A 27,457-nucleotide genomic window follows, 5' to 3' on the forward strand; every position below is an offset into this window, starting at 1 on the left:
CTCCTTTAAAACAACTGGTTACAATATTATGACTTGTGTTTTTTTCCCCTCTGTGGCCCTAATATTCTATCATTTTATATATAGCCTTATAGTCTATGGGAAACTGTAAATTATCTAATGATAGCAACATCTAAAAATCATTTTTTATCCAAAATCATTGAAATTAATGATCACAAACGTTTAAATAATAACAGTGGGTCTAGTTATATGTGATAACAATGTATAGTGAGCAGTGAAATAACTATTGGTTTCCATTTGTGGTGACTGCTGACTGACATTAGGGATGAGATTAAATAGATCCTGGAATTTAGCCTGGTCTGGAGCAGGCTAGCTCCACAGAATAAATCTCCATGGTAATTTATACCATAACATATCCTCCTGCCCCCTATCCATCTTTAGTGCAACCGGATTACGGATCAATTGAGCCAGGATCACCAAAATATCCTGGTTTAATCCCTTATCCTAGTTTTGTGCAACAGGCCCCCGGAGCACTGGGCCTTTTCAAACGAGCTAGCCCACTTTATAAACAACCAAATTACAGCGCTCATAGGATAAATCGGCTGCCCCGCCCAAATCTTAATTAGACTACGCTCCGCCAACTACAGAAACTGGTGTGGAAAGCAGTTCGTTTGGAGTTAAACAACCATCGGAAAGGGGTCTGAAAAGACTTTCAGAACACAGCAAGGCAATTAAAGGAGCGCAGTGTCATTCTCGTAACCGAATTGTCCAGGTAACCTCAACATTCTCCGGACATCATACATCTTTGTTTATAAATCTGCAGATAGGTGGAAACTATCCGATCAACATGTTTAATTCACTCCATGCGGGTTGGGAGGACAGGGAAGCCACGATGGTGAATCTGAAAAACGTATCTCCTCCAAGTGAAGGAATACGGTACAATCAAGGTGAAATCACCGCTGTTTGGAATGGCGAAGGGCTTGGACCAGGAACTCTGTACATTGCAGAAACGTGAGTGTTTCCAGATTATTCATCAATAAACTGCGCGATTTGATTGAAATCGACTGGTATGTGTTTGACAAACGCCTTTCATCATATTGGCTACCTAAAGTGCGTAAAATGTATTTTTAATTACATTGTCTAATCTTTCCCCAGATGTGTATCATGGTTCGATGGGTCTGGAATGGGGTTTAATTTGAAATACACGTCAATCAGTCTCCATGCAATCTCACGCGATTTTACCGCGTACCCAGGAGAGCACCTGTACGTCATGGTCAACACCAATCTCAACGGTGAGGTTTCTCCAAAGATACTTTGTCTTTCTCTCAATTCCAGTGTATTCAGAATAGTCTCACTTTCCGAAGTGCAATGAGGCCATGCCAGTTTGAAGCGAGCGGCATGTTATGAGAAGTTGAGCCTGTACATAGACCTTATTATTGTATACAATTATGCACGAAAACGTTGCGGTTTTTCACAGTCGGGTGCATGCAAACAGACTGTATTGCCTACATTTTGTACACACACGTAAGGGTGTATTCATTTATTATTTCGTTTCAAAACGTTTTGCAACAAACCCTTAAGTTACAAATCGTTTTACTTTTGGAGTAAAGACAAATTCAAGAAGGGTACTCAGTTTCTTTCTCTTTGGTTCCTAAAGTTAACATAACCAGTTTCCATTGCACACGATTTTGCAACAGCCAAAACGTTTTGCAACTTAATTTGACTAATGCTTTTTCATAAAAGCAACTCTCAAAACATCCCAAATGACATACAAAAGCATTTATTGTTCACCATAATAACATCTGAGTCACACTGGCATGCCTCCTGTCCTGCCTGGTCTCAGACTAGACGTAGCATAGTAAACGTGAATCCGGGATACCTACATTAGTTTGGTATAGTTACATAAGACAGATTGGTTACTTAATGCAGATGTAAAGGATGTGAAACGGCTAGCTTAATTAGCGGTGGTGCGCGCTAAATAGCGTTTCAATCAGTGACTTCACTTGCTCTGAGACCTTGAAGTAGTAGTTCCCCTTGCTCTGCAAGGCTTTTGTGGAGCGATGGGTAACGATGCTTCTTGGGTGTCAGTTGTTGATGTGTGCAGAGGGTCCCTGGTTCGCGCCCGGGTATGGGCGAGGGGACGGTCTAAAGTTATACTGTTACACAGAAACAAAATTAGGGTGGATGGGTGGGCGTATAAAGCAAACGCCTAGCAACCCAAAGGTTGTGAATTCAAATCTTATCACAGAAAACTTTAGCATTTTAAGCCTTTAACCTAACTCCTAACCTTAACAATAAAGCCTAGCTAATATTTGCCAGCTAGCTAGAATTCGTAACATATCAAACATTTAGGAAAATGTGTAAAATATTTTACGTTTAGCAAATTTTTAACATATCATATGAAATGGGTGATGGACAACCACACATTTAATACATACCATACGAAATGTGTCACACTAAATGGAATCCCTTGGATTTCCGTCAAGAATAATAGAAAATACTCTTGAGCCCAGGTTGTCCTGTCAGGAACAGCCACCATTCATCCCACACATACTCACCCGCTGCTGAATGGCCCGTTTTAACCCCCTAGAGAGGCTCATTGTCATATTGCGGATGGGCGAGCTGCCAGGCACGGTTCCTCGGACATCCGATGCTCTTGAGAGCTTATTTACATCTGAGTTGCTGCTGAGACTAAACAATAAGCAGTGTTTTTGCTTCATGTCTCAGGTCATGCCAAGGTCATTAGATTTAATTTGCTCACTTATGCCAATTTGTTGTGCCAAATGTTGCATTGTCGAAGGAACCTGCATTCTATTGGACTGTGTATACCATGTGTATCCTGTACATACGACTAATAAAATGTGGAACTTTAAATGAAACTTCATTTTATTAATGCCAGTTAACTCTGATTGTAGTGCTCTTAGATTCATAATCCGCTTGGCCACCTTAACACTTGTTTGGTAGGGAAAATGGTTTTAAATGTAAGTAAAATATTGTTCCATTTGCATGTTGGACACTTTGTTGTATAGGTAGTGTAAGATCAAAATGAACGACATTTTCTTTGAGTTGCGCTTTGTGGAGCACATGACTTGTTTAGGACTCGGACTTGGGATTTGCCTTGGGACTTGAGACTTACTTGTGACTTGTAAAACAATGACTTGGTCCCACCTCTGTAATTTACTACTGAAAGAATAAGCTATAAGCAGTCACCCATGACTGTGCGGTCTACGCATGACTCCAGCACCACCAAGTTTACTGATGGTGGTAGGCCTGATCACTGGCGATGAGACCGCCTACAGGGAGGAGGTTAGTGACCTGACCGTATGGTGCCAGGACATCAAGCTCTCGATCAACATCAGTGAGACCAAGGAGCTGATCGTGGACTACAGGAAACGGGGTCAGCACGTCCACATTGACAGGGCTGCAGGGGATGTTGGTTTAGAGCTTCAAGTCCCTCAGTGTCCAAATCACTAAGGACTCGTATGCGATGACCCCCCCCCCCCCCCCCAAGTTTGAAGTTGAAAAGATTTGGCAAGGGCCCTCAAATCTTTAAACTACAGCTGCACCATTGAGTGCAATCTTGACTGGCTGCATCACTGCTTGGTATGGCAACAGCACCATTCTCAATCGCATGGTGCTACAGAGGGTGGTGCGGACAGCCCAGTACATCACCGGGGCCAAGCTCCCTGCCATCCAGGACCTCTATCAGGCAGTGTGACAGGAAGGTCAGAAAAAAACGTTACACTCCAGCCACCCAAACCACAGACTTCTCTGCTTCTGCACAGCAAGCAGTATTGGTGCATCAAGTCTGACACAAACCGCTTCTATCCCCAAAGCCATAAAACTGCTAAATAGCTAACAGTCCGTGTAGCCATTCTCTGAGTTGACCCTTGTATTTTATTTTTACACTCTATGCACACGTGTAGAACTCTACACACTCACTCAACACACAACACGCACACACATTTATACTGACTACGCAAACACACTGGCATAAAATCTTAATTTACATTGCTGCTACTCTTTCAAATATCCTGATGTCTAGTCACCTTACCCATATACATACATTTGGTCATGTAGTGTATATGGACACCTGCTCTTTAAACATCTCATTCCCAAATCATGGGCATTAATATGGAGTTGGTCCCCCCCTTTGCTGCTATAACAGCCTCCCCTCTTCTGGGCAGGCTTTCCACTAGATGTTTGAACATTGCTGCAGGGACTTGCTTCCATTCAGCCACAAGCATTAGTGAGGTCGGGCACTGATGTTGGGCGATTAGGCCTGGCTGACAGTTGGCGTTCCAATTCATCCCAAAGGTTTTCGATGGAGTTGAGGTCAGGGCTTTGTGCAAGTCAAGTTCTTCCACACCGTTCTCGACAAACCATTTCTGTATGGACATCGCTTTGTGCACAGGGGCATTGTCATGCTGAAACAGGAAACGGCCTTCCACAAAGTCAGAAGCACAGAATTGTCTAGAATGTCATTGTTTGCTGTAGTGTTAAGATTTCCCTTCAATGGAATTAAGGGACCTAGCCTGAACCATATAAAAACAGCCTCTCAACTAAACTTTAGTTGGCACTGTATGTTCTGCTGGCATCCGCTAAACCCAGATTCGTCCGTTGGACTGCCAGATGGTAAAGCGTAATTCATCACGCTAGAGAACACATTTCCACTGCTCTGTGTGGGAGAATACACTCACACGTAGCCCTAGTTGTATATGCAGGTGTGCCACAATGTAAGTGTCATGAGATTGCAACTGAGCTCTGTTCCACTTCTGACTCTATAGCTGCGTTTATACTGGCAGCCCAATTCTGATCTTTTGCCCAATTTTTAGTAGCAAAAGATCTGTCTGTTTTGATTGGTCAAGAGACAAATTAAGTGATAAAAATCTGAACTGGGCTCCCTGTGTAAATGCAGACTAACAATTCTCCCCCCCCAGGTAACTGTGAGAAGTGTGCGGAGGAAGAGGATAATGAGAGTACTGATGATGACTGCGACGCTGATTCCATAAGTCCTGTTACAGAGATCTGTTTTGTGCCCAGTGATAAGGCTACCTGTAAGTGGGTACTGTGGAATACCATTCATGCATACTTCACCGTATAGTGAGCTATATCCGCACATATTTGGACTCGTAATAGATATTCTTCAGGCCTGAGCTAAATTTGAAAAATGAACGTTACTTAGATCGGACCAAACTGATGGTCAGATTTACAGCTGTAAATCTATGGTTTGGGGAAAGGGTTGGTTTGGACAACTTTCCAAAATACTTTGAGTTGGTTTTCCACCCTCCAGTGGAGTCCATGTTCTCAGCCATCTCTGAATGCCAGGCCCTGCACCCTGACCCTGAAGACTCCGACTCTGACTTTGAGGGAGATGAGTACGACGTTGAAGAAGCTGGTGAGTGAGCCTGACCATGTTCAGTATTCATTAGGGCACACAACAGAATGTTTTGCACCGGAAACAATTGAACCTTTCCCATTGGACAAGTCAAGGTAGTCCCTCCCTGCTTTAGTCTTCTTGCTGTTTTGGCGACTAATGAACACAACCCATCTTTCTTGCCGACAAATTAACTTATTTCTTGACATCTAGACTTGATATTTCATGCCCAAATGTCCTCAGTGCACCTCCTCGACACCTTGACAACTGTTCTGAGATCAGTATAAGGATGCACATTAATTTCTCATTCCGGTTGTTGGACTGTCAGTGCTAAAAGAATAAATAAAGTTGGCTAACTTTCACCAAAGGATATATCTTCTGTATGATACCATGCCTTAACGCATAAAGTAACTGTTACCCCCCCCACCAAATAATTTTTTCTTTAAAAAAAACTTTTGAAAACCACAACTTTACAGTCCCACAATACTTTAATTGGGGCGCCCAATGTCAACTATGTGGGCATTTGACTAACCTTTCAGTCTCCTGTCTCCCCACCCACAGAACAGGGTCAGATAGACCTGCCCACATTTTACAACTTTGAGGAGGGTCTGTCCCAGCTCACCCTGGAGGGCCAGGCCACCCTGGAAAGACTGGAGGGGATGCTGGCCGACTCTGCATCCCAGAAACACCACTGCATGGCCGGGGTAAGGCCCGAGGACACCCCAACGGGATGCTGCAATGGTATGAGCTTGAAATGCATTGGAATGGGGTCTGCATTGCTTTGTATACGTACATGGGTCGTGTTCATTAGGGCATGCAATGGAAAAAGGAAATGAGTCCAACATTTCAGTCTTTCTGTTTAGTGCCTTATGAACACCTTTGATTTGGGTAACAGTAGGTCCTAGGGGGTGGACATTGTGGTAGGACTGGAACAATGCAAGATGCTCTGAAGATGCATGAAACATCAGCGACACACATCAGCATTAGATTATTGAAGGGAATCAATTTGCCGTCCTGAACCTCCTGCCAGCGTTTTAGTTAAACAGTACTAAGCACCCCATCAGTAGGCTAGCCTCGAATTCCAAACGGAATAACGCTACATTTCACTATTGAAGTAGCCCTTATGTTACTGAATGTATTAATTTCGTTATCAACAAATCCTGCAGAAAGTACAGATTTGAAAATGCACAAAATTAAGTAATATTTGGGTTGTCTAGTCAGCTGGACAGTTGTCCTCAACTTTTGATCTATTAATTTCCTAATAATCTCCAGACGGTTCACTTTCAATTTCTACCATGGTTATGCATATGCTTTTCATATTTCTTCTGTAAGAAACATTTTAATTGTCCATGATTTTGGCCATGAGTGTTAAGGGTTAAGAAACGCAGCATAATTCAGCTGTTTTCAAGGCTTGTTCAGCAGTCCAGTAAAAAGAAAATATAAGCTAAAGCACTAGCACACAAGTACAACTATTAATGTACAGTGCATTCGGGAAAGTATTCAGACCCCTTGATCTTTCACATTTTCTTACAGCCTTATTTTAAAACTGATTCAATTGTTTTTCCCCCCCAATCTACACACACTACCCCATAATGACAAAGCAACAAGTTTGACATTTTTGCACATTTAATAAAAAACATTACATTTACATAAGTATTCAGACCGTTTACTCAGTACTTTGTTGAAGCGCCTTTGGCAGAGATTACAGCCTCGAGTCTTCTTGGGTATCACGCTACAAGCTTGGCACACAAGCTCTGTCAAGTTGGATGGAGAGTGTCGCTGCACAGCTATTTTCAGGTCTCTCCCTCCAGAAATGCTAGATCGGGTTCAAGTCTGGGCTATGGCTGGGCCACTCAAGGACATTCAGAGACTTGTCCTGAAGCCACTCCTGCGTTGTTTTGGCTATGTGCTTAGGGTCGTTGTCCTGCTGAAGGTGAACCTTCGCCCCAGTCTGATGTCCTGAGTGCTCTGGAGCAAGTTTTCATCAAGGATCTCTGTACTTTGTGCCATTCATCTTTCCCTTGATCCTGACTAGTCTCCCAGTCCCTGCCCCTGAAAAACATCCCCACTGCATGATGCTGCCACCACCTTGCTTCACCATAGGGATGGTGCCAGGTTTCCTCCAGATGTGGCGCTTGGCATTCAAGCCAAAGAGTTCAATCTTTGTTTCATCAGACCAGAGAACATTGTTTATCATGGTCTGAGAGTCCTTTAGTAGGTGCCTTTTGGCAAACTCCAAGAGGGCTGTCATGTGCCTTTAACTGAAGAGTGGCTTCTGTCTGGCCACTACCATAAAGGCCTGATTAGTGGAATGCTGCAGAGATGGTTGTCCTTCTGAAAGGTTCTTCCATCTCCACAGAGTAACTCTGGAGCTCTGTTAGTGACCATCAGATTCTTGGTCACCTCCCTGACCAAGGGCCTTCTCCCCCGATTGCTCAGTTTGTCCAGGAGACCAGCTCTAGGAAGAGTCTTGGTGGTTCCAAACTTCTTCCATTTAAGAATGATGGATGCCACTGTGTTCTTGAGGACCTTCAATTCTGCAGCAATTTCTTTTTTTTTTGTATCCTTCCCCAGATCTGTGGGTTGACACAATCCTGTCACGGAGCTCTGGGGATAACTCCTTCAAACTCATGGCTTGCTCTGACATGGACTGTGTTGTGGTAATTTCCTGTATTAGTAAATGAGGAGAGTTTACAAACCACACACAAGTCAGTTATATTTTAATCTTCATTAATTATGAGCTTCACCATAGCCCTTTGACTCTCAGATAAATTCAGTGTCTATCAATTAATTCTGAGTCTTTACAAAATAATTCTAGTATCTTTTATAGCCAAGATACACCCCTCAACTCACATGACGAACCACAGATCTCAAACTTCACAAAGGGCCCTTTACTTGAGAGGTGTATCCCATAGCCAGATAGCATTAGCTATAAATTATCATTCAGTTTGGTCTCTAAAACGAGATTCTAATCTCGTTCCTGGTACTTCATAGTACCAAAACATTACCTCACTATCTGGAATGCTCTTTAGGCTTTATTGGCAAAAGACATCGTAAATCTCCTGTCAGTGCTATCTCATAGAGGCCCATCCTCAGTGGAACACTGAACACAATCATCGACAGATTCTATTCTGTCGACTAAAACAACTATTCTAATTCCTGAGGGGTATGACTGCTGCGTGGTCCCATGGTGTTTATTTGCATACTATTGTTTGCACAGATAAACGTGATACCTTCAGGCATTTGGAAATCGCTCCCAAGGATGAACCAGACTTGTGGAGGTCTAATTTATTTTCTGAGGTCTTGGCTGATTTTCTTTGGATTTTCCTATGACGTCAAGCAAAGAAGCACCGAGTTTGAAGGTAGGCATTGAAATACATCCACAGGTACACCTCCAATTGACTCAAACGAATCTTCTAATGCCATGACATAATTTTCTGGGATATTCCAAGCTGTTTAAAGGGACAGTCTACTTAGTGTTTGTAAACATCTGACCCGCTGGAATTGTGGTAGTGTACATGACAAGTCATTTTTCCAACAGTTGTTTACAGAGATTATTTCAAAGTACATGTCCTAACCGACTTGCCAAAACGATGGTTTGTTAACAAGAAATTTGTGGAGTGGTTGAAACACTTAGGTTGAAGTCAACTAGTTTGAACTTCTGACTTCAACTGTAGAATGAAGATTTAAAAAATCTATTTTAGATTAAGGCTGTAACGTAACAAAATGTGGAAAAAGTCAAGGGGTCTGAATACTGTCTGACTGTATGATGTTAGAAGGAAATGCATAGTCTTGTTTTCATTTGAACTCTCACTGGATTATTACCGCCCCAAATCCTTTTAGGTCAAGGGACTGTCGTGTCTTTAGCTATGCCGGATTAAGTGATATGACAAGCTATTCTATAAAATCCTTTCTCTGTAAATAATATTACCTGATTTAGCTAATTATGTAAAGTAATTAACTAGAAAGTTGGGGCACCACGAAAGAGTTTTATAGAGCTGTTATGTTTCGAATAAACTCTTAAAGACCTAGTAATATTTTACATCAATAGCAGTCAATATTAGTCGTCACCTTATTTCAGTCTCATCTGAAAGTTGTAAATTCTTGGTTATCTTCACGAACCCTGGCTAACAAGTTGAATCAGCAATATAAAATTGGGTTTAATTAAGTATTTACTAAATACCTAACTAATCACACAGAATTACATATACACAGAATGCAAATGATGTCATACGGAAAACGCCCTGGTGGACGGAGCCGGCAATATCTGGTTACACAAAGGAAAGGGGCTTGGGTTTGAGTGAAAGAGCAGGAAGACTGAGGAACAAAGGGAGAAGCCATGCTATCGTAAATACAGTATCTTATACATTCTAAATTACCACCCATTTGGAAAATGAAATTGCAATAAATATTTACTCTGAGCTGCGCTTCGGTAGGTTGGTCGTAGATGCTGGCGGTGTTGGCTAACAGATCTTCCTGTCCTCGGAAGAATGTCTCTGGTGGTAAATTGGCTATGTTGAAGTATCGTCGTTGTGGTAGACTAGATACGTCGTCCGTCCTTTACTAGCCCACGTTTACAGCTGCTGTAACGGCCAGGATGTCTCACTTTAGTGAATAAGAGTTCAAAGTTCATACCATTCACAACCAAAGCTCACGCTGAGGTTGGCTTAGTTCTGTAGTTGACATGTTAGTCCTTTTTAATGTATGGACCGTCATCCTATCGTCCTTGGAACAAAGTTATACGCCCTTTTAACGCAGAGGCTGCAGGCCTCGCGTACTTGGAACAGGAGGTTACATTTTCATCAAGGGCTTATATAGTGGAGGGAGAGAAGAGCGTTTCATAGTTTATAACCAATGTCTATTCACAGGGGTAGGCCACTGATTGAGCAGAGCTCTAAGCTTATGAAAACCCAATTCTCTCATTTGGAAGCTAAAATTACATTTCTTCTTTTCACAAATAGTTTCATATTTAAACATTTAAATTGCACAACACTTCCATGTGAATCTGATAACTAGAATTTGTAGACCTTCCCAGATAGTTTGTCGTCCTGTCATGTCTCAGATGACAACCGAATTAATATGATATCTGTTTTTCAACTGGTTGGATTACTGAAATATGGTTCCTTTCCCCCCACTTGTTTGATGTTCCTCATGCTCTCTGTTTCACAAAGGCTATTCAAGAGTCCTTCAGTAGAGTCGAGAGAGAGGGAAGGGAGAAAGGTATTTATGGGGGGGGGTGTCATAAACCTTACCCACAGGCTAACGTCATGACAGGACATATACAGTGTTTTCTTTTTTTTGAGGGTCTTATTTATTAGGGCACGCAGCAGAAGCTCTTTAAAATGTTTTGCAATGGAAAATGGAAATTAGTGTTTAAGTCCAAGTAGTCTCTCCCTGTTTCAGTCAGTTTTCTGTTTGGTGAATACTACACACGGGTCTGCTTTAGGAGATAAAGCTCAGATTGAGTGGCACACCTCCAGCAGATGGCCCAAGTGAAGCATTCAAGCAGACTTCCGACAGTGACCACCTTTTGTGGTGACGATACTACAACGTCACCCTACTCCCCTTCACCACGTTAGACATGTTGACACCTAAGTCAAACTTTATTGGTCACGTACACATATTTAGCAGATGTTATTGTGGGTGTAGCGAAATGCTTGTTCCTAGCTCTAACAATGCACACACGTTGAGTTTGTTTTCCTGACACCACTCTCCCAGGGCCCTCGCCTCCTCCCTGTAGCCTGTCTCATTGTTTGTAATCAGGCCTACTACTGTTGTCATCGGCAAAGATCTGCAAAATCTGTTGTCATCGGATTTGGAGGCGTGCGTGGCCATGCAGTCAAAAGGTGAACAGGGAGTACAGGAGGGGGCTTAGCACGCACCCTTGTGGGGCCCCTGTGTTGCGGATCAGCAAAGTGGAGATGTCCATAAACACTCAAGCCAGCTGGTCTGCGCATGCTCTGAGGACGCGGCTAGGGATGCCGTCTGGGCTGGCAGCCTTGCGAGAGTTAACGCGCGTAATTGTCTTACTCAATGGCTACAGCGAAGGAGAGCCCACAGTCCTGCGTCAGTGGCGCTGTGTTATCCTCAAAAGCGGACGATGGTGTTTAGCTTGTCCGGAATGTTTTCCCTTTAGTCCGTGATTGTCTGTAGACCCTCTCACATCTTGTCTGGGCCATTGAATTGCGACTCCACTTTGTCTCTGTACTGACCTTTTGCCTGTTTGATTGCCTTATGGAGGGAAAAACTACACTTTGTATTCAGCCATATTCCCAGTTACCTTGCCATAGTTAAATACGGTGGTTCACGCTTTCAGGTTTGCGCAACTACTGCCATCTATCCACGGTCTCTGAGTTGGGTAGGTTCTAAGTCAGTGGGTACAACATCTTCTATAAACTTCCTATTGAGCTCAACCGTATTCATCTACGTTATTATCAGAGGCTACCCAGAACATATCCTAGTCTGCGTGATCAAAACAATCTTGAAGCGTGAATTGGTCAGACCAGTGTTGAATAGACCTTAGCATGGGTATTTTCTGTTTGAGATTCTGCTTATAGGAAGGGAAGAGCAAAAAGGAGTAGATCAGATTTGCAGAAGGGAGGGTTCAGGAAGGCCTTGTAGGCATTTTGAAAAGTTGAGTAGCAGTGTTTTTCCGGAGTGAGTACTACAGTCAATTTGTTGGTAGGACTTTTGTACCGTTTTCCTCAAATTTGCTTTGATATGTGGTTTCCAGTTTGCATAAAGTCCAGTGAAGGTCCTTGAGGGCCGTCATGGTATCTGCTTGAGGGGGAATATACATGGCTGTGACCTATAACCAAAGAATTCTCTTGTGGGGTAATACGGTCAGCATTTGAGGTATTCTAGGTCGGGGGAACAAAAGGACCTGAGTTCCTGTATGTTATCACAATCGCACCACGAGTAGTTAATTATGAAACATACACCCCTGCCTTCTTCCCAGAGAGATTTATTCCTGTCTTTGCGATGTACTGAACACAGCTGGCTGTATGGACGGTATATCCCGATAGAGCCATGTTTCCGTGAAACTGAGTATGTTACAATCCCTGATGTGTCTCTGGAAGGAGGTGCTCGTCTACTTAATTATCCAGAGGCTGAACATTAGTGAGTAATATACTCTGAAGCAGTGGATGGTGTGCATGCCTCGTGAGTCAGACCAGAAGTCCACTCCGAATACTTCTTCTCCGCCGGCGGTGTTTTGGAGCAGCCTCTGAAATAAGTTAAATTGCCTTGGGGTATGAACAAATGATCAAAATGATCCACTCTGATATCCAAGTCATTTATTGCTGTATGTAATAACACAATTCTGGGCTAATAATGTAAGAAATAACCCAAACTAAATAATGCAAAGTTGCTTAGGAGCAGAGCTGCCGGCGCCATCTTACATTACATGCCAGCATAGTCCATTCCGTTTCGGGCGGGGTGTAGTGGCATGGTTACAGCGAATGTCCTATATAGGTTTATGAGTTGTGACTGAGGCGTTTGAAACATGATGGCGGAGCGCACTTGTGTTGCATGGATTCCATCAATTCTATAGGTCAATGCTGCTGGTTCCACAAAGCTTAGCTTTGCTATGCTGCTGCCTGTCTTTTCTGAGTCAGAGTGCAATTGACACCCGACACTAACCTTTTTGGTCTGTGACCTTAGGGTAGCTAGTGTATCCTCAGCCTATTCTTGATTATATTCCACTTATTTGAACTATTCCAGTTCTAGCATGGCTGATCTGATACCATGAACTGGTCAACTAATCGTCAAGCCTTTGATTAATTAGCCTTTCCTCAAATGAACTGCATAACTGAATGAACAGTGACAAAGTGAAATAGGAATATTTATTAAAATAGTTTTGGTCATAGCCTCGTCTCAGGAATTATCCTTGGGGGGGTGGATGGTTGTCAAACTGTTACTGAAAAACAGCAAGTGAGAGGAGATCAAAGGGTAAGTTGACGTAAACGTATTCCACGATTTGGTTGAGAGCGTGGAAGGTGATAATTGCAAGCTTGAGCCCATAGGTTAAACGGCAAGAGTGAGGAATGTGCATTATTGTGCCGTGCTCATAGGCTATAAGGTAAATAGGTGTACGACATTCCGCACTTGGCAAATTGAAAGGAGTAGGTATGATAGTTTGTAAACACGCATTGATTCCCACTATGACCATAGAGGAAGTAATGTGAATGTATTTGCTTACTGATGACATTAAAGAAGGAAGCCATTCAGACTGCCTTACTTTTGTTGAACTTGCGTTATCAACTACATTTGTTGACCAGTTCTCATGCTGGAATAAGATCAAGTAAGTGCAACTGGTTTGGGGTACTGGTACTCAAGTTTATTAAACACTGAATTAGGGTATAACGGAAGTTTCCTCTGGGGAACAATACAGTAATTACATCCTATTTACTATGGGATATTTTCAAATTGTTCCAGGGATATTTCATTGTTCCTATTACATTTACATTTTAGCCGGGGCTCTTATCCAGAGCAACTTAAAGTAGTGAGTGCATACATTTGACTATTTGTTCGTACTGGTCCCCCATAACCCTGGCGATGCAAGTACCATGCTCTACCAACTGAGCCACACTATTCCCTCTATACCTGCAGTACCTCATACACTGTCTTTACATGGCAGACTGACTAGGTGAATCCAGGTGAAAGCTATGATCCCTTATTGATGTTACTGGATTGTGTATGTTGAAGGTAAATTGGCAAGACAAAAGATTTTAAGTGCCTTTGAACAGGGTATGGTAGTAGTTGCCAGGTGCACCGGTTTGTTAAGAACTGCAACACTGCTGGGTTTTTCACTCTCCAGTTTCCTTTGTGTATCAAGTATGGTCCATAACGCAAAGGACATCCAGCCAATTTGACACAACTGTACGAAGCATTGGAGTCAACATGGGCCAGCATCCACGTGGAATACTTTCAACACCTTGTAAAGTAAATGCCCCAACAAACTGAGGCCGTGTTGAGGGCAAAAGGGGGGTTTGCGCAACTCAATTTTAGGAAGGTGTTCCTAATGTTAGGTATACTCTGTGCAAGTGTCATTTTCAGTAGGGAAAGATTTTTGAATGGAGCGAAACGGGGAGGTACGGCCTTATCCAATGAACACATTTTCCCTTTCCATTGCAAAACATTTTGCTACAGTTTGCACTTCTGAACATGACCCAGGTGTCCAGAAGGGCAAGTTGTTTCATGAAATACTTCTGACTTCTACCCTTCCTCTCCACCTCCAGAGTCTGGTGCAGTAGGGGTCTCAGGACAGTTTGAAGACACCAACGTTGATCATTGGTAAGACTTTCACCCTCCTTGGAATAGGTTATAGTGATTAGATTTTTATTGGACAATTAAAAGTACAGTACCAGTCAAGTTTGGACACCTACTCATTCCAGGGGATTTCTTTATTTTTTACTATTTTCTACATTGTAGAATAAGTGAAGACATAAACTATTAACACACATGGAATAATGTAGTAACCAAAGAAAAGTAAAATCAAAATATATTTTAGATTCTTCAAAGTAGCCACCCTTTGCCTTGATGTCAGCTTTGCACACTCTTGGCATTCTTTCAACCAACTTCACCTGCAATTATTTTCAAACAGTCTTGAAGGAGTTCCCACATATGAGTAAGTGTCTGACCTTTTGACCGGTACTGTACATGGAAGACTTCTCCAGCTGGTTGACTCATATAATTCAGTGTTTCCATCCCTAGCACACCTGCTTCAACTAGTCAAAGCTCTGTTATTAGCTGTGTCAGGTGTGCTAGTATTGGATTAGACTAAGTGGAACGACTGGTTGTCCTTGAACAGCGGTTAGGGAAACACTGCTATTATGCCTCAATTATTTGGGCTCATGATTGGCTCTATACTCCCGTGCTGTTGTAAATGATTTAGTGTGATTATGAACGGCTCTGTTCCCGTGCTGTTGTAAATGATTTAGTGTGATTATGAACGGCTCTGTTCCCGTGCTGTTGTAAATGATTTAGTGTGATTATGAACGGCTCTGTTCCCGTGCTGTTGTAAATGATTTTAGTGTGATTATGAACGGCTCTGTTCCCGTGCTGTTGTAAATGATTTAGTGTGATTATGAACGGCTCTGTTCCCGTGCTGTTGTAAATTATTTAGTGTGATTATGAACGGCTGTTCTGTTTGTAAATGATTTAGTGTGATTATGAACGGCTCTGTTCCGCTGTTGTAAATGATTTAGTGTGATTATGAACGGCTCTGTTCCGTGCTGTTGTAAATGATTTAGTGTGATTATGTCTGTTCCGTGCTGTTGTAAATTATTTAGTGTGATTATGAACGGCTCTGTTCCCGTGCTGTTGTAAATGATTTAGTGTGATTATGAACGGCTCTGTTCCCGTGCTGTTGTAAATGATTTAGTGTGATTATGAACGGCTCTGTTCCCGTGCTGTTGTAAATGATTTAGTGTGATTATGAATGGCTCTGTTCCCGTGCTGTTGTAAATGATTTAGTGTGATTATGAACGGCTCTGTTTCCGTGCTGTTGTAAATGATTTAGTGTGATTATGAACGGCTCTGTTCCCGTGCGTCGTGCTAATGATCCCTGTACTGTAATCAAGCTGGATAGTTCTAATATGCTCGTTGGCAGAGACTGCCTAGTTTAGCCTGCAACTGATAAATTCCACCTTCCATTCACCCGTGGCACAGGTTCCCGCTAGACTTTACAGTGTGATTTAATCATTGACACACACGCTCCAGTCCCTTACCCAAAGGCCACCTATAGCATGTTTTTAAGCAGTTATTTTCTTTAGCTTTGTTTGGACTAATAATGAGTCATGATGGCCATGATGTCACCATTGTCAGGTCCAGTTCCTGGCCACTAATCAGCCATGTGAAATGTGATCTTGTGTTGCAGATGGAACAGAGAGGCCCTTGTTAGCACCCTCCTGACCGAAAGCTTTTTGAAAACGGGGGCATTAGGGTGGAATCGCAGTGTGGGGGGGCCTAAAGGTCTGATTGCGTAACACAGATGCAGGCAGTGTCAAGGCACTGGGTCTCTGAATGAGTACAGATAAATAATTTTAAGTCTCACAAGGCTAATCTCTACTGGCAGGTCACGATAGGCCTCGAAGTCTGAAGGACTAAAGCAAATAACAACTGTCACTTTTTTGTGAAGCGTTTCCATTTTTGTTACTGACAGAAAAGACCAGCCAGCAGATTTATTTTGAGCTTTTGTATGTTCAAATAATAAAACTCGGTTTTGTATAAAGCAAGGTGTGTGTGTGTGTGAGAGCGAGAGTGGATGCATTGGTAGTCGAAAATAATCTGTCATCCGAAATGAGCACAGACTTTCAAACAGCAACTTGTAAATCTTATCAACCTGCTTGTAACAAGTGATCAATTGCAGGATAAGGATTTGAGATGTAATGCTGGTGGGATGTTCAGTTGGCTGCCACAGACCAGCTCTAGAGCCTTAACAACATTTGTTTGCTGAAAATACTTTGTTTGCCAACTGGCACCCTGGTTCAGTGGCATGGTGTGGATTTCTGTAGGACTGCTTCTCTTCCGGATGGGTTGGTGCCCACACTGCCCAGCCACTCTACACCCCCCCACAGTTGTTGAAAGAAAGAGGCAGCTTTGTGTGGGGGGGGACTGACTACTGACACACAGAGAAAGAATGGATTCAGAGGGAGAGGATTTATGCTAAAATACAGTGGCCGCTCGGCACCCAAACACCATCCCAGCCCTCTTTGCTCTTTTGATTGGTTCCTTCTCCATCAGAAGAGAAATAGACTTCTCTAGACTTTCTGCACAGTGTGCATTTTAATCAGAGGGAAGGCATTGTTGAATTAAAAAATGTAGAATTACTTAATGAAAAATTGCATTAGGCTACTGGATCCCAATGTGTTTTTTTGATCCTGGTTTGGAATGTACTGCTAACGGATATCTGTTTCCACTAGTTCTAAAAAATGCAGGATAATGTGGAGGCTGCTGAACAACCAGCTAACAATTTAAACTGTTTTAAATTCATACTTCAAAAGTGAGTTCACTTAAAATACTTTTGTCATCTTCAGGATCAGATTCTGAGCTAACAAGTTCTACAGTAAAGGAAGTTGTGCGGTGTTGACTGTTTATTTAGTTTGTAATGATCAATTATGGAGATTGAATCTCTAAAGCCAACTGTACTGGACGGACACTCCACCCAGTTTACCGCCTTCCTCAGAGATTAAAATACTAATTTATACGATAACATGGTTATACAAACAGTTTTCTAGTGGTGAAAATGCCCAATATAATTTTAAGCAATAACCTTTAGCATTTCTCCTTATGGCTGTTGGGACTTTGGGATATGTGGTAATATTGTGATGGTGTATTCTGAGATAATCCCCATATCAGATTTGTTTAAATCTTAACATTTTATTTTGAACAACCCCCCCCCCCCCCCCCCCCCCTTTTAGCAATTCTTTAACTAAATAAGCTGCTGTTCAGCTAAAGCAAAAAGTGTCTTTGTCTCATAACTACCTACAAGCTGAAATGTATTTTATGTAAGATGTGATGTACCATTTGCCCATCTGAGTTGTAGCAGAACACTGAAAATAGAGGCAGCTCGTAGACCGAATACTAGGATAAAAATCTAGACATACCGAGAAATACAAAGACAAATTTAAATGCTGCCCTAATCCTCATGTCCTTTAAAAAAAAGTTTATTTTTGAATTATGTAGCACAATCACCACTGAGAGCAAGACTGCTCTCTTAAAGAACAAAACAATCTCCATGCATCATTTAACCAATGGAATACTCTTCTTTGGCCTGAGAAGCTACTGAGGTACTGCTGGCCAAACAGCATTGTAGAATTCATTCTACAATCAACATGTATAGAAGTGGAGTAGTGACTGAGTAGAGGAATTTTTGTTTTGTTTTCTGTGACTGTTTAAACTGCACCCTATTCACTAGTGTGTGTGGTGCACTACTTTTGACCAGGGCTTATAGGGCTGTGGTCAAAAGTAGTGCACTATATATAGGGAATAGGATGCCATTTCAAAGACTCACTGTTATGTAACTGCAGTAAGGTAATGCCTGGGTCTGCCTACACATTTTGAGTTCTCTCTTTCTGCCAAAGAGCAAACTGACCTTTGCAGTTATTATGCATTGTTTGACATGAACCATATGACCCCTTAAATGTCTAATCATCATCAACCCTTGTTTTTAGACAAATTTATACCCGGAATGGTACCATGACTCTACTAAAATGGGACAGTTGAATCTTGGTGAAAAACCAGCACACATGCAAAGATTAAGGTACTCCATCGTTTGGAACAAAGTTCATATTAAATTTGAGGGGCTGCAAACGCCTGGCTCCATTTGTGATGCAGAATTTCTTTCTACTGAGGTATGTCACAATGACTGACGACATTAGGGAGAGGCCTAGTGCCCAAATGGATGTACAGTACCTTGTGAAAGTATTCACCCCGGCCATTTTTCCTATTTTGTTGCATTACAATCTGGAATTAAGATTGATTTGTTTGTTGTATGTTTGTATCATTTGATTTACTCATGCCTTTTTGATTATTTATTGTGAAACAAACAAGAAATACGACTAACAGAACTTGAGCGTGAACTTGAGTCACTGCCCCAAAGGCTTTTTTCTTGCAACTCTTCCCAGCTAAAGTGCTCCTATGGAAAGATATTCCAATCTCCGCTGTGGAGCTTTGCAGCTCCTTCAGGGTTCTCTTTGGTCTCTTTTGTTGCCTCTGATTAATGCCCTCCTTGCCTGGTCTGTGAGTTTTGGTGGGAGGCCCTCTCTTGGCAGGTTTGTGGTGCCATATTATTTCCCTTTTTTAATAATGAATTCAATGGGTGCTCTGTGAGATGTTTAGAATATTTTTTTATAACCCAACCCTGATCTGTACTTCTCCACAACTTTGTCCCTGACCTGTTTGGAGAGCTCCTTGTTGTTCATGGTGCTGCCTGCTTGGTGGTGCCCCTTGTTTAGTGGTGTTGCAGACTCTGGGGCTTTTCAGAACGTGTGTATACTGAGATCATGTGACACTTAGATTGCACACAGGTGGACTTTATTTAATTGTGACTTCTGAAGGTAATTGGTTGCACTAGATCTTATTTAGGGGATTCATATCAAAGGGGGTGAATACATATGCATGCACCACTTTTCTGTTTATTTTTTTTAGACATTTTTGAAACAAGTGAATTTTTTCACTTCGCCAATTTGGACTATTTTTGTGTATGTCCATTACATGAAATCCAAATAAAAATCCATTTAAATTATAGGTCGTAATGCAACAAAATAGGAAAAACACCAAAGGGGTGAATTATTTTGCATTGCACTGTATGTCACGCAGCTGAGAGTCGAGTGTAGAGACATGGGTTTGGTTCAGTCAGTCGTCCTGATAAGCCCTTGTAAACAAATGTGCTGTTTTGTCAATGGACGAGGGAGAAATAACTTGTTTTGGTCACGATCTCCAATTTGTTTCCTCACACTTGATTTTATTTTGAGGAGGATGGCAGCCTACATGAGAATTAACTTGTAATATTTGTCGTAACCATCTGGATGTTACCGTGAAACAGTCTACCTACACTGCTCACTAGATAGCAGTCACCCTGGCCTGATTGGCTACACTAAAGCACATTTTTATTGTAGTGAACATCTAACGTTCAAATGTTTTTATTAAATAAACTATTACTCCTATTTAACTGGATGCTTCTGAAAACTCCCAAATCCTAACTTAGTTCAGACAAGTTTCAAATTCTAGCTTAAGTTACTAGCCACAATCATTAAACTAGCTGAATGGCTCAGGACGACTAGCTGCTGCTGTGCTGTGGTCAGAGAATTTCTTATTATTCTGTATGTAAAGCCGAGACACTGCATTTTAGTAAATGTTATGTTTGAATGTCCATTACCAATTTCGTATATGTTATGAATTTCATTCTTAAGTTAATAATTTGCTAAAACATACTGTATGTGATGAATTTGCAAAATGTATGAAACAATTTCTAGCTAGGTGGCTAAGTTCAGGAGTTAGGGGAAGGGTTCACTAACTCTTTAACCTAACATGAAAAGTAGTAAATCAGTTATTAGCTAATTGGTTAAAAATGTGTCTGATTCAAACTCAGCCTTTGGGTTGGTAGACATTTGCGATGTAACTACCGTACTTTTTGTTTTTGCCATTTGTCTTGTTATCATACTGAGTGTCTCGGATTTTCATTTACTATGTTACATCTAGTCTGAGACCAGGTTTCGGACTGAACCAAATGTTTGTCGCCACTGCTCTTGCTGCGAGACAAAAGTCACCAATTTGGGCACCAGCGTGTCTGTATAGCCTCTCCCTTAGGGACATGTCTTTTCATTCTGCTCATATTGAGTATGTTGTACTGGTGTAGTCATCCAGGGTATAAGGTTCACACAGCAACAACATGGTACAGTGCATTTGGAAAGTATTCAGACCCCTTAACTTTTTATACATTTGGTTTCATTACAGCCTTAATCTAAAATGGATTAAATAAAAATGTACTCCAATTGACACACTGACAAAGCTATGAGACTTCAAATTGAGCCCAGGTGCATCCTGTTTCCATTGATCTTCCTTGATGTTACTACAACTTGGAGTCCACCTGTGGTGAATTCAAATGGAAAGCCACACCTGTCTACCTGTCCCCAAGAACACAGTGGCCTCCATTACTAAATGGAAGAAGTTTGGAACCACCAAGACTCTTCCTAGAGCTGGCCGCCGGGCCAAACTGCACAATCGGGGGAGAAGGGCCTTGGTCAGGGAGGTGACCAAGAACCCGATGGTCACTCTGACAGAGCGCCAGAGTTCCTCTGTGGAGATCGTTGTCCTTCTGGAAAGGTTCTCTCATCTCTGCAGCACACCACCAATCAGGCCTTTTTATGGTAGTGGCCAGATGGAAACCACTCCTTAGTAAAAGGCATGACAGCCCGCTTGGAGTTTGCCAAAAGGCACCTAAAGGACACTCTGGTCTGAAGAAACCAATATTGAACTCTTTGGCCTGAATGCCAGGCATTATGTCTGGTGGAAACCAGGCACCATCCCTACGGTGAAGCGTGGTGGCAGCTGTGAGAAATTACATGTTTACATGATTTGTTTGATATTTAACAATTATATATTTGAAAGAGTGGGACATTTCTGTTCTAATGATATGTTTTTATGGTCTATACTCTAGCTCCCTGCAGCTAATATAAGCGTATGGTAACTAGAGAGAGCTTTAGATGACCGTTTGACTTGGTGATAAAACCTAAAGACTGCATTCCATAGACGAGATGTGGAGGGTGTAACAGAGAGAGCCTGGAGGAGTAGAACAAAATCCCTCATAGTTGCCCAAATACAAGGATGATTAGAAACGAAGCTGGGTTGTGGGTTAAAACGGCACCAGGTGCAGATAATCACAAGATGAACCCAAAGTGTCTGAGTCTCCTGATCTGCATGGGAGGGGTGGAACCAGCCATGACTAAGCATTTTAGTGTCGGCTATATAAGAACCAGGATTCCTCTGGAAGGTTAAGCGCTATGCAACACACACTTCAGAGTGTGCTGTCGACCAGCTTCATTATTGCAATAATGAATCAATGTTAAAGATTGATTGTTTGAATAATTGTCCAAATCTCTCTCAGTATACATGAATTTCCACGACACAGCATCATGCAGTGGGGATGTTTTTCAGAGGCAGGGACTGGGAGACGAGTCGGGATCGAGGGAAAGATGAACACAGCATCATGCAGTGGGGATGTTTTTCAGAGGCAGGGACTGGGAGACGAGTCGGGATCGAGGGAAAGATGAACACAGCATCATGCAGTGGGGATGTTTTTCAGAGGCAGGGACTGGGAGACGAGTCGGGATCGAGGGAAAGATGAACGGAGCAAAGTATAAAGATCCTTGATGAAAACCTGCTCCAAAGCGCTCAGTTACTCAGACTGGGACGAAGGTTCACATTCCAACAGGACAATGACTCTACGCACACAGCCAAGACAACGTACGAGTGGATTTGGAACAAGTCTCTGGACGTCATTGAGCAGCCCGGACTTGAACCTGATCGAACATCTCTGGAGACCTGAAAATAGCTCTGCCGCAACACTCCCCATCCAACCTGACACAACTTGAGAGGATCTGCAGATAAGAATGGAAGAAACTCCCCAAATACAGGTGTGCCAAGCTTGTAACGTTATATCCAAGAAGACTCGAGGCTGTAATCGCTGCTGAAGGTGCTTCAACAAAGTACTGAGTAAAGGGTCTGAATAGTTATGTAAATGTCATATTTCCCTATTTTTATAAATTTGCAAAAATGTCTACCTGTTTTTTGATTTGTCATTATGGGGTGTTGTGTTTTAGATTGAGGGGTGGAAAAACAATTTTAATACATTTTAGAAAAAGGCTAGCGTAACAATGGAAAAAGTCAAGGGGTCTGAATACTTTCTGAATGCACTGTATGCCATTGCTGTAGTCATCCAGAGTATAAGGTTAATTTCAATTCATGAGGTCATGACAGTTTTGGATAGGTTCATACAGGAACATGTTATGCCATTAGAGGTAACCCTGCACTAATAACTAAAATATTGCATAATGACAAAGTCCAGGGAGCCTTTTCTCAGCATATTTTTCATCAAATCTTCAATTTAAGTAAAAATGTTTTACTGATCAACAGCTGATATTATGGCCCTTTTTTAGGGCAGCATAAATTGAACTTGTGCTGTGATCAGTGACCACAAAGTTAAGACTTAGTATGTGTGAACGCCCTTAGACCTAGTCATGTTAAGGTGACCATAATAATCAAATACTAATGGCCGCCCTGGCACCATCATATATAAAGGAGCCTACTCAGAGGGCTAAAGCCATTATCTCATGTTACTGTATCTTCTTCTTCTGGACAACAGGGATGCCCACGCCCATTGCGCTTTTCCCAGATAGGAGTGGGATGATTTTGTCAAACAGCAGGATGCACATTGCCATGCCTGTGAATATAGATAGATAGAGATTATACAGGGTACACTTGGGAGCAAGTTTTTCCTCTGTAGTCCAGCCCTGTCCCAAACGCCAGGGCAGGGTGAAACTCAATTGTCTTACACAAGAACCCATTTTTCTAGCCTGGTCCCTAATTGCCATGCAAATGACCATAGGCTTTGAACTAGCAGCATCCCACCCTGAAGCTAAGCAGGGTTGGTCCCTGGATGAGAGACTAGATGCTGCTGGAAGTGGTGTTGGAGGCCCTCTTTCCTCTGGTCTAAAAACATATCCCAATGCCCCTGGGCAGTGATTGGGGACCTTGCCCTGTGTAGGATGCGGTCTTTCAGATGGGATGTTAAACTGGTGTCCGTCCTGACTCACTGTGGTCACTAAAGAGCCCATGGCACTTATTGTAAGAGAAAGTGTATTCACCACTGTGTCCTGGCTAAATTCCCAATCTGGCCCTCATACCATCATGGCCACCTAATCATCTCAGGCTTCCAATTGGATCATTCACCCCCCTGTAACTATTCCCCAGGTCGTTGCTGTAAATGAGAATGTCTTCTCAGTCAACTTACCTGGTAAAATACAAAGATTGTCTGTACAGCACAAACCGTTCTGGGACCAGGCTACCATTTCTCTATTCTGGTGGAAACAGAACGATATCACGACAACTCACATTCTGTTTCACTTCACGTATGACGAAGTGGAACAAAGTATGAGCGCTGCTGTCAGTCTGATTGTCCAGGCTACCATTTCCTTTACAGCTGGTAGGCAAATAGCACAAGTACTTTACCTGTGACTGGTCCTAGCCAGTAGACAAAAGCATATTCCAGGAAGGTGTGTCCACTGCAGGGGAACTGGACGGAGAAGGCCATGATTGGGTTGAAAATAGCCCCTGAAATATGACCCCCTGAGATTGGGGGGGAGCAAAGGGTGAAAGTTAATTGACATCTCAGTAGGATAGTTCCTCTCCTATTCATATAGGTTAGTGTAAATACATACACCCATGCCCCCCTTCTCTGCTTGCACACTAACACACAATCCAAGTCTCCATTTCTATTCCATTCCCAAGTCTAGTAATTGCAAACAAATTAAATTAGTTTAATTGAAGTATAGATGACATGAAGGCACAAGCATAACTAGGCTATTTAACTTTGAGTTATTAAACAGTGTGGCGATGATCATAATGAAAATCAATTTGACAAACCTGAGTAAACCAGTGACGTAATGACAGCAGCGATGACAGGGGCGTGGAATCTCTCGTCTAGTTTATGAATGTGGAGGACTGCGGCTTGGACAGCGAAAGTGCAAGCCAGCTCCACACCAGCGGCCTCCAACAGGGACCCATTGATGGGACTGAAGCATTTAAATCCGAACCTTTTGTGCGTGAGGTGGTGGTCGGATAGACCCAAGGACCAAATGTGGGGCACGAGGAGCTGCGCTGCTTTCCCACCTATAAACATACAAGTTATGCGCGCCACCGCGGTTTTCCCTGTGATATTCTTGCGGTAAACGTTCTCGATAGCACCATTTGGGTTGGCGAACGCCCCGTGAAAAGTTATTACGTGGACCACCGTGATTATGAAAGTCAGTGTGAGTGCTATATGCGGTTCGATTCTGCCAACTTCGCCCAGGACTTTGAGTTCGTGCGTACATGCACAGAGCTGGTAGGTCGAGACAATTTCCACTAGGTAAATCGCATAATCCTTGCCAGAGAAGAGGCGCGAGATCAGTATGCGCGTCGCCTCGCAGAGAAGTACTGTTGTGGCCAATAGTGCCAGTGAAATCCCCAAGTCTGTCATTCTCGCAGAAATTAGTTTTTTCTTTCTTTTTCCGCTTCTCTCAACAACCGTACATTTGGGTAACTTAATGCACCTCTCTGTGTAGTCAGTGACAACATGAATCAAAGTCCTCCGCCGCGAGCCGAATGGCTAGCTTGACAAACGGAAGTTGCTTTCACTATTTGTGTCCGGAAGAACAGCAGAGGGCGCACTACACACACAATTAAAGTAGCCATGCCACATATCACAATTCAACTATGATTTATTTATTATTATTATATGTATTATTTATTATTTTCTGCTGTTCAATGGAATTTCAATTAATGATATACCCATTGATATTGGGGTGGCAGGTAGCTTTGGTGGTTAGAACGCTTGGCCATTAACCGAAAAGTTGCTAGATCGAATCCCCGAGCTGTCAAGGTTCAAATCTGTCGTTCTTCCCCTAACCCACTGTTCCTAGGCCGTCATTGTAAATAGGAATTTGTTCTTAACTGACTTGCCTAGTTAAATAAATTGATTCTTGAAGAAAATAACTTATACATGCCTTAGGCTATACGGTTGTTGTATTACCCAATGTTTTGTTTTTTGTTGTCTTTTCAAATTACTATGTTCCAGAGTTGCAAAAGTATGATAGCTTACTTGCTATCAGATAATATGTAACAGCTACACTCAACTCCATTCAACGTTCAGAAAAGGAATACATTCCTATTCTGTAAAGAATACAATGTATCCTTTACAAGCTACTTGAACTTTTCTGTTTCATATGAGCTGGGTAAAGGTATGTTGCTTGAACAAGAGTGACCCCTCTTGTTTTAAGTATGAAGAACTATGAAGTTTCTCATTCCTTCCCCTCACTAACTAAAGATAGTTGGCCCTGCTAATGTATTCTTGATAGAATCTACTGATAAAGAGGCAAATTCTAAATTCCATTTAAGACAAAATTGAACTTAGTCATGCATTGATGTCAATTTGAGACACAGGCTGCGTTTAAACAGCGGCCCAATTCTGATCTTTTTTTCAATAATTGGTATTTTGACCAATCAGATCATAACATTACCTTTACATTTCTATACTGCAATCTGCAATACATTTTAATTTAGGGCTCTATTCAATCTGTAAGTGGAAGCTAGGATTTGCCCCATACTGGATGAAATACACCATTCATTCCTAGGTATTTTGTCAGGGCCTAATGAAGGCAGTGGTGTTAGTTGTGTAACACTATTGACTGCCCAAACTGTATCATGTGATGCTGTGTGGATTAGCAAACAGTTAGCAAACACTGAGTAAATAAGTATACTGTAGGCTAAGTCAATACTGGCAGATCATGCCTACCTGATATGTTTGTGTCGTGACAGTGTTTCTGATTAATTCATGTTGTCATTCATAGTTTTAGTTCGTTATTAGGTTTTACTACAGCGCTATGAATGCTTTACTACAAGTTCAAGTGTTTCAGATTAGTTCAGTGTGTGCGCGATATGACACACACACACACACACAATCTCCCAGAATACACTCTCCTTCACAAATGATTCCTCACTTTCAGAAGAACGTCATGAACATCATTGACCAAGAAGTCTAGTACACAAAGGAGAGAAGCATCGGTGAGGGACTTGATGTTCTGCTGTCACCGAATCAGGCTGAGCTGTGAGCAAGCAACTGTTATGTTCCAGTCAGACACACTGTGAAAAATACAGTGCCTCAACAACCACCCTGTGGAGCAATTCATGGTGTGGACTCCACCACTATTAGCTCTGACAGGATGCAAGTGTGGAAAACGCACAAAATATATGGCAAGAGTTAAAATTGTGTTTTGTGTGTTACGGTTTGATTGAGGACATAGTGGCCTCTGGGCATTTAGCCAACTGGAGACTATTAAAGTGCTTCGTTCCTCCGCCGTGCTATCAGGACAATCCATTACCTCAAGAAAATCCAGTCTGCTCTCTGCATCAGTGACTTTAGTAGTGCTGAGTGATTATTGCTTTTTGAGGTTGGTTGGTTTCGGTTCGATTATTACAAAATTATTATGGATTTTTGGTTTTCAATATTTAAAAACATTAAATGCACAATACATTACGTGGGTTGAATGCTGTAACAACACAGAATAAAACAAAAGTGCCACGATGGTGTGAAAATGTTTAGGAGGAAAATGTTATCAATGTAGCTCATAAAAATGACAACATTCATTATTTAAGAGTTCAATTTACACAAATGAAGTAAGTTTAGTATGACAAACAGTAGGCACAATTGATACTGATGCTCCTTGGAATCATTGGTAACCCAGTACCGGTAACTCATGACAGTACTTTTGAGTGCCCATACATAGACCAACATACAGTACTGTATAAGTGTGTGAATCTATTAAATAAACCATTTGAAAGTTGATTACATCTAAACTGATC

General features: G+C 42.0%; 2 protein-coding genes across 4 annotated transcripts; one reads left to right on the forward strand and one right to left on the reverse strand.

Annotated features, from left to right (window-relative positions):
- Nucleotides 1–520: 520 nt before the first annotated feature.
- Nucleotides 521–27,457, forward strand: LOC115136062 (methylosome subunit pICln-like). 3 transcript variants are annotated; one of them, XM_029671439.2, is made up of 8 exons: nt 521–730; nt 841–969; nt 1,114–1,250; nt 4,899–5,015; nt 5,252–5,356; nt 5,897–6,076; nt 14,575–14,629; nt 16,215–16,896. In XM_029671439.2, coding segments are annotated over exons 2-8 (714 nt in total). In that variant the 5' UTR covers nt 521–730; nt 841–850; the 3' UTR covers nt 16,216–16,896. The 3 variants fall into 3 exon arrangements, with proteins under 3 accessions (XP_029527299.1, XP_029527300.1, XP_029527298.1); XM_029671440.2 differs by having other exon boundaries at nt 581–969; XM_029671438.2 differs by lacking the exon at nt 16,215–16,896 and adding an exon at nt 26,602–27,457 and having other exon boundaries at nt 721–969.
- On the reverse strand, nt 17,986–25,231 carry LOC115136061 (aquaporin-11-like). The gene is made up of 3 exons (XM_029671437.2): nt 24,482–25,231; nt 24,068–24,184; nt 17,986–23,279 (listed from the first exon to the last, which is right to left on the reverse strand). The coding sequence occupies exons 1-3, from the start codon at nt 25,074–25,076 to the stop codon at nt 23,173–23,175; spliced, it is 819 nt and encodes a 272-aa protein (XP_029527297.1). The 5' UTR covers nt 25,077–25,231; the 3' UTR covers nt 17,986–23,172.

This window comes from Oncorhynchus nerka, linkage group LG10 (genome assembly GCF_034236695.1).
Source record: "Oncorhynchus nerka isolate Pitt River linkage group LG10, Oner_Uvic_2.0, whole genome shotgun sequence".
Taxonomy (NCBI): Eukaryota; Metazoa; Chordata; class Actinopteri; order Salmoniformes; family Salmonidae; genus Oncorhynchus; species Oncorhynchus nerka.

Coding starts and splice junctions, on each gene's coding strand:
- LOC115136062 (XM_029671440.2), top strand. CDS start 806: ATGTTTAATTCACTCCATGCGGGTTGGGAGGACAGGGAAGCCACGATG. Junction 970..1,113: donor ACTCTGTACATTGCAGAAAC/GTGAGTGTTTCC, acceptor ATCTTTCCCCAG/ATGTGTATCATGGTTCGATG. Junction 5,357..5,896: donor GTACGACGTTGAAGAAGCTG/GTGAGTGAGCCT, acceptor CCCCACCCACAG/AACAGGGTCAGATAGACCTG.
- LOC115136061 (XM_029671437.2), bottom strand. CDS start 25,076: ATGACAGACTTGGGGATTTCACTGGCACTATTGGCCACAACAGTACTT. Junction 24,185..24,481: donor TACGTCACTGGTTTACTCAG/GTTTGTCAAATT, acceptor CCCCAATCTCAG/GGGGTCATATTTCAGGGGCT. Junction 23,280..24,067: donor CTGGCTAGGACCAGTCACAG/GTAAAGTACTTG, acceptor CTATATTCACAG/GCATGGCAATGTGCATCCTG.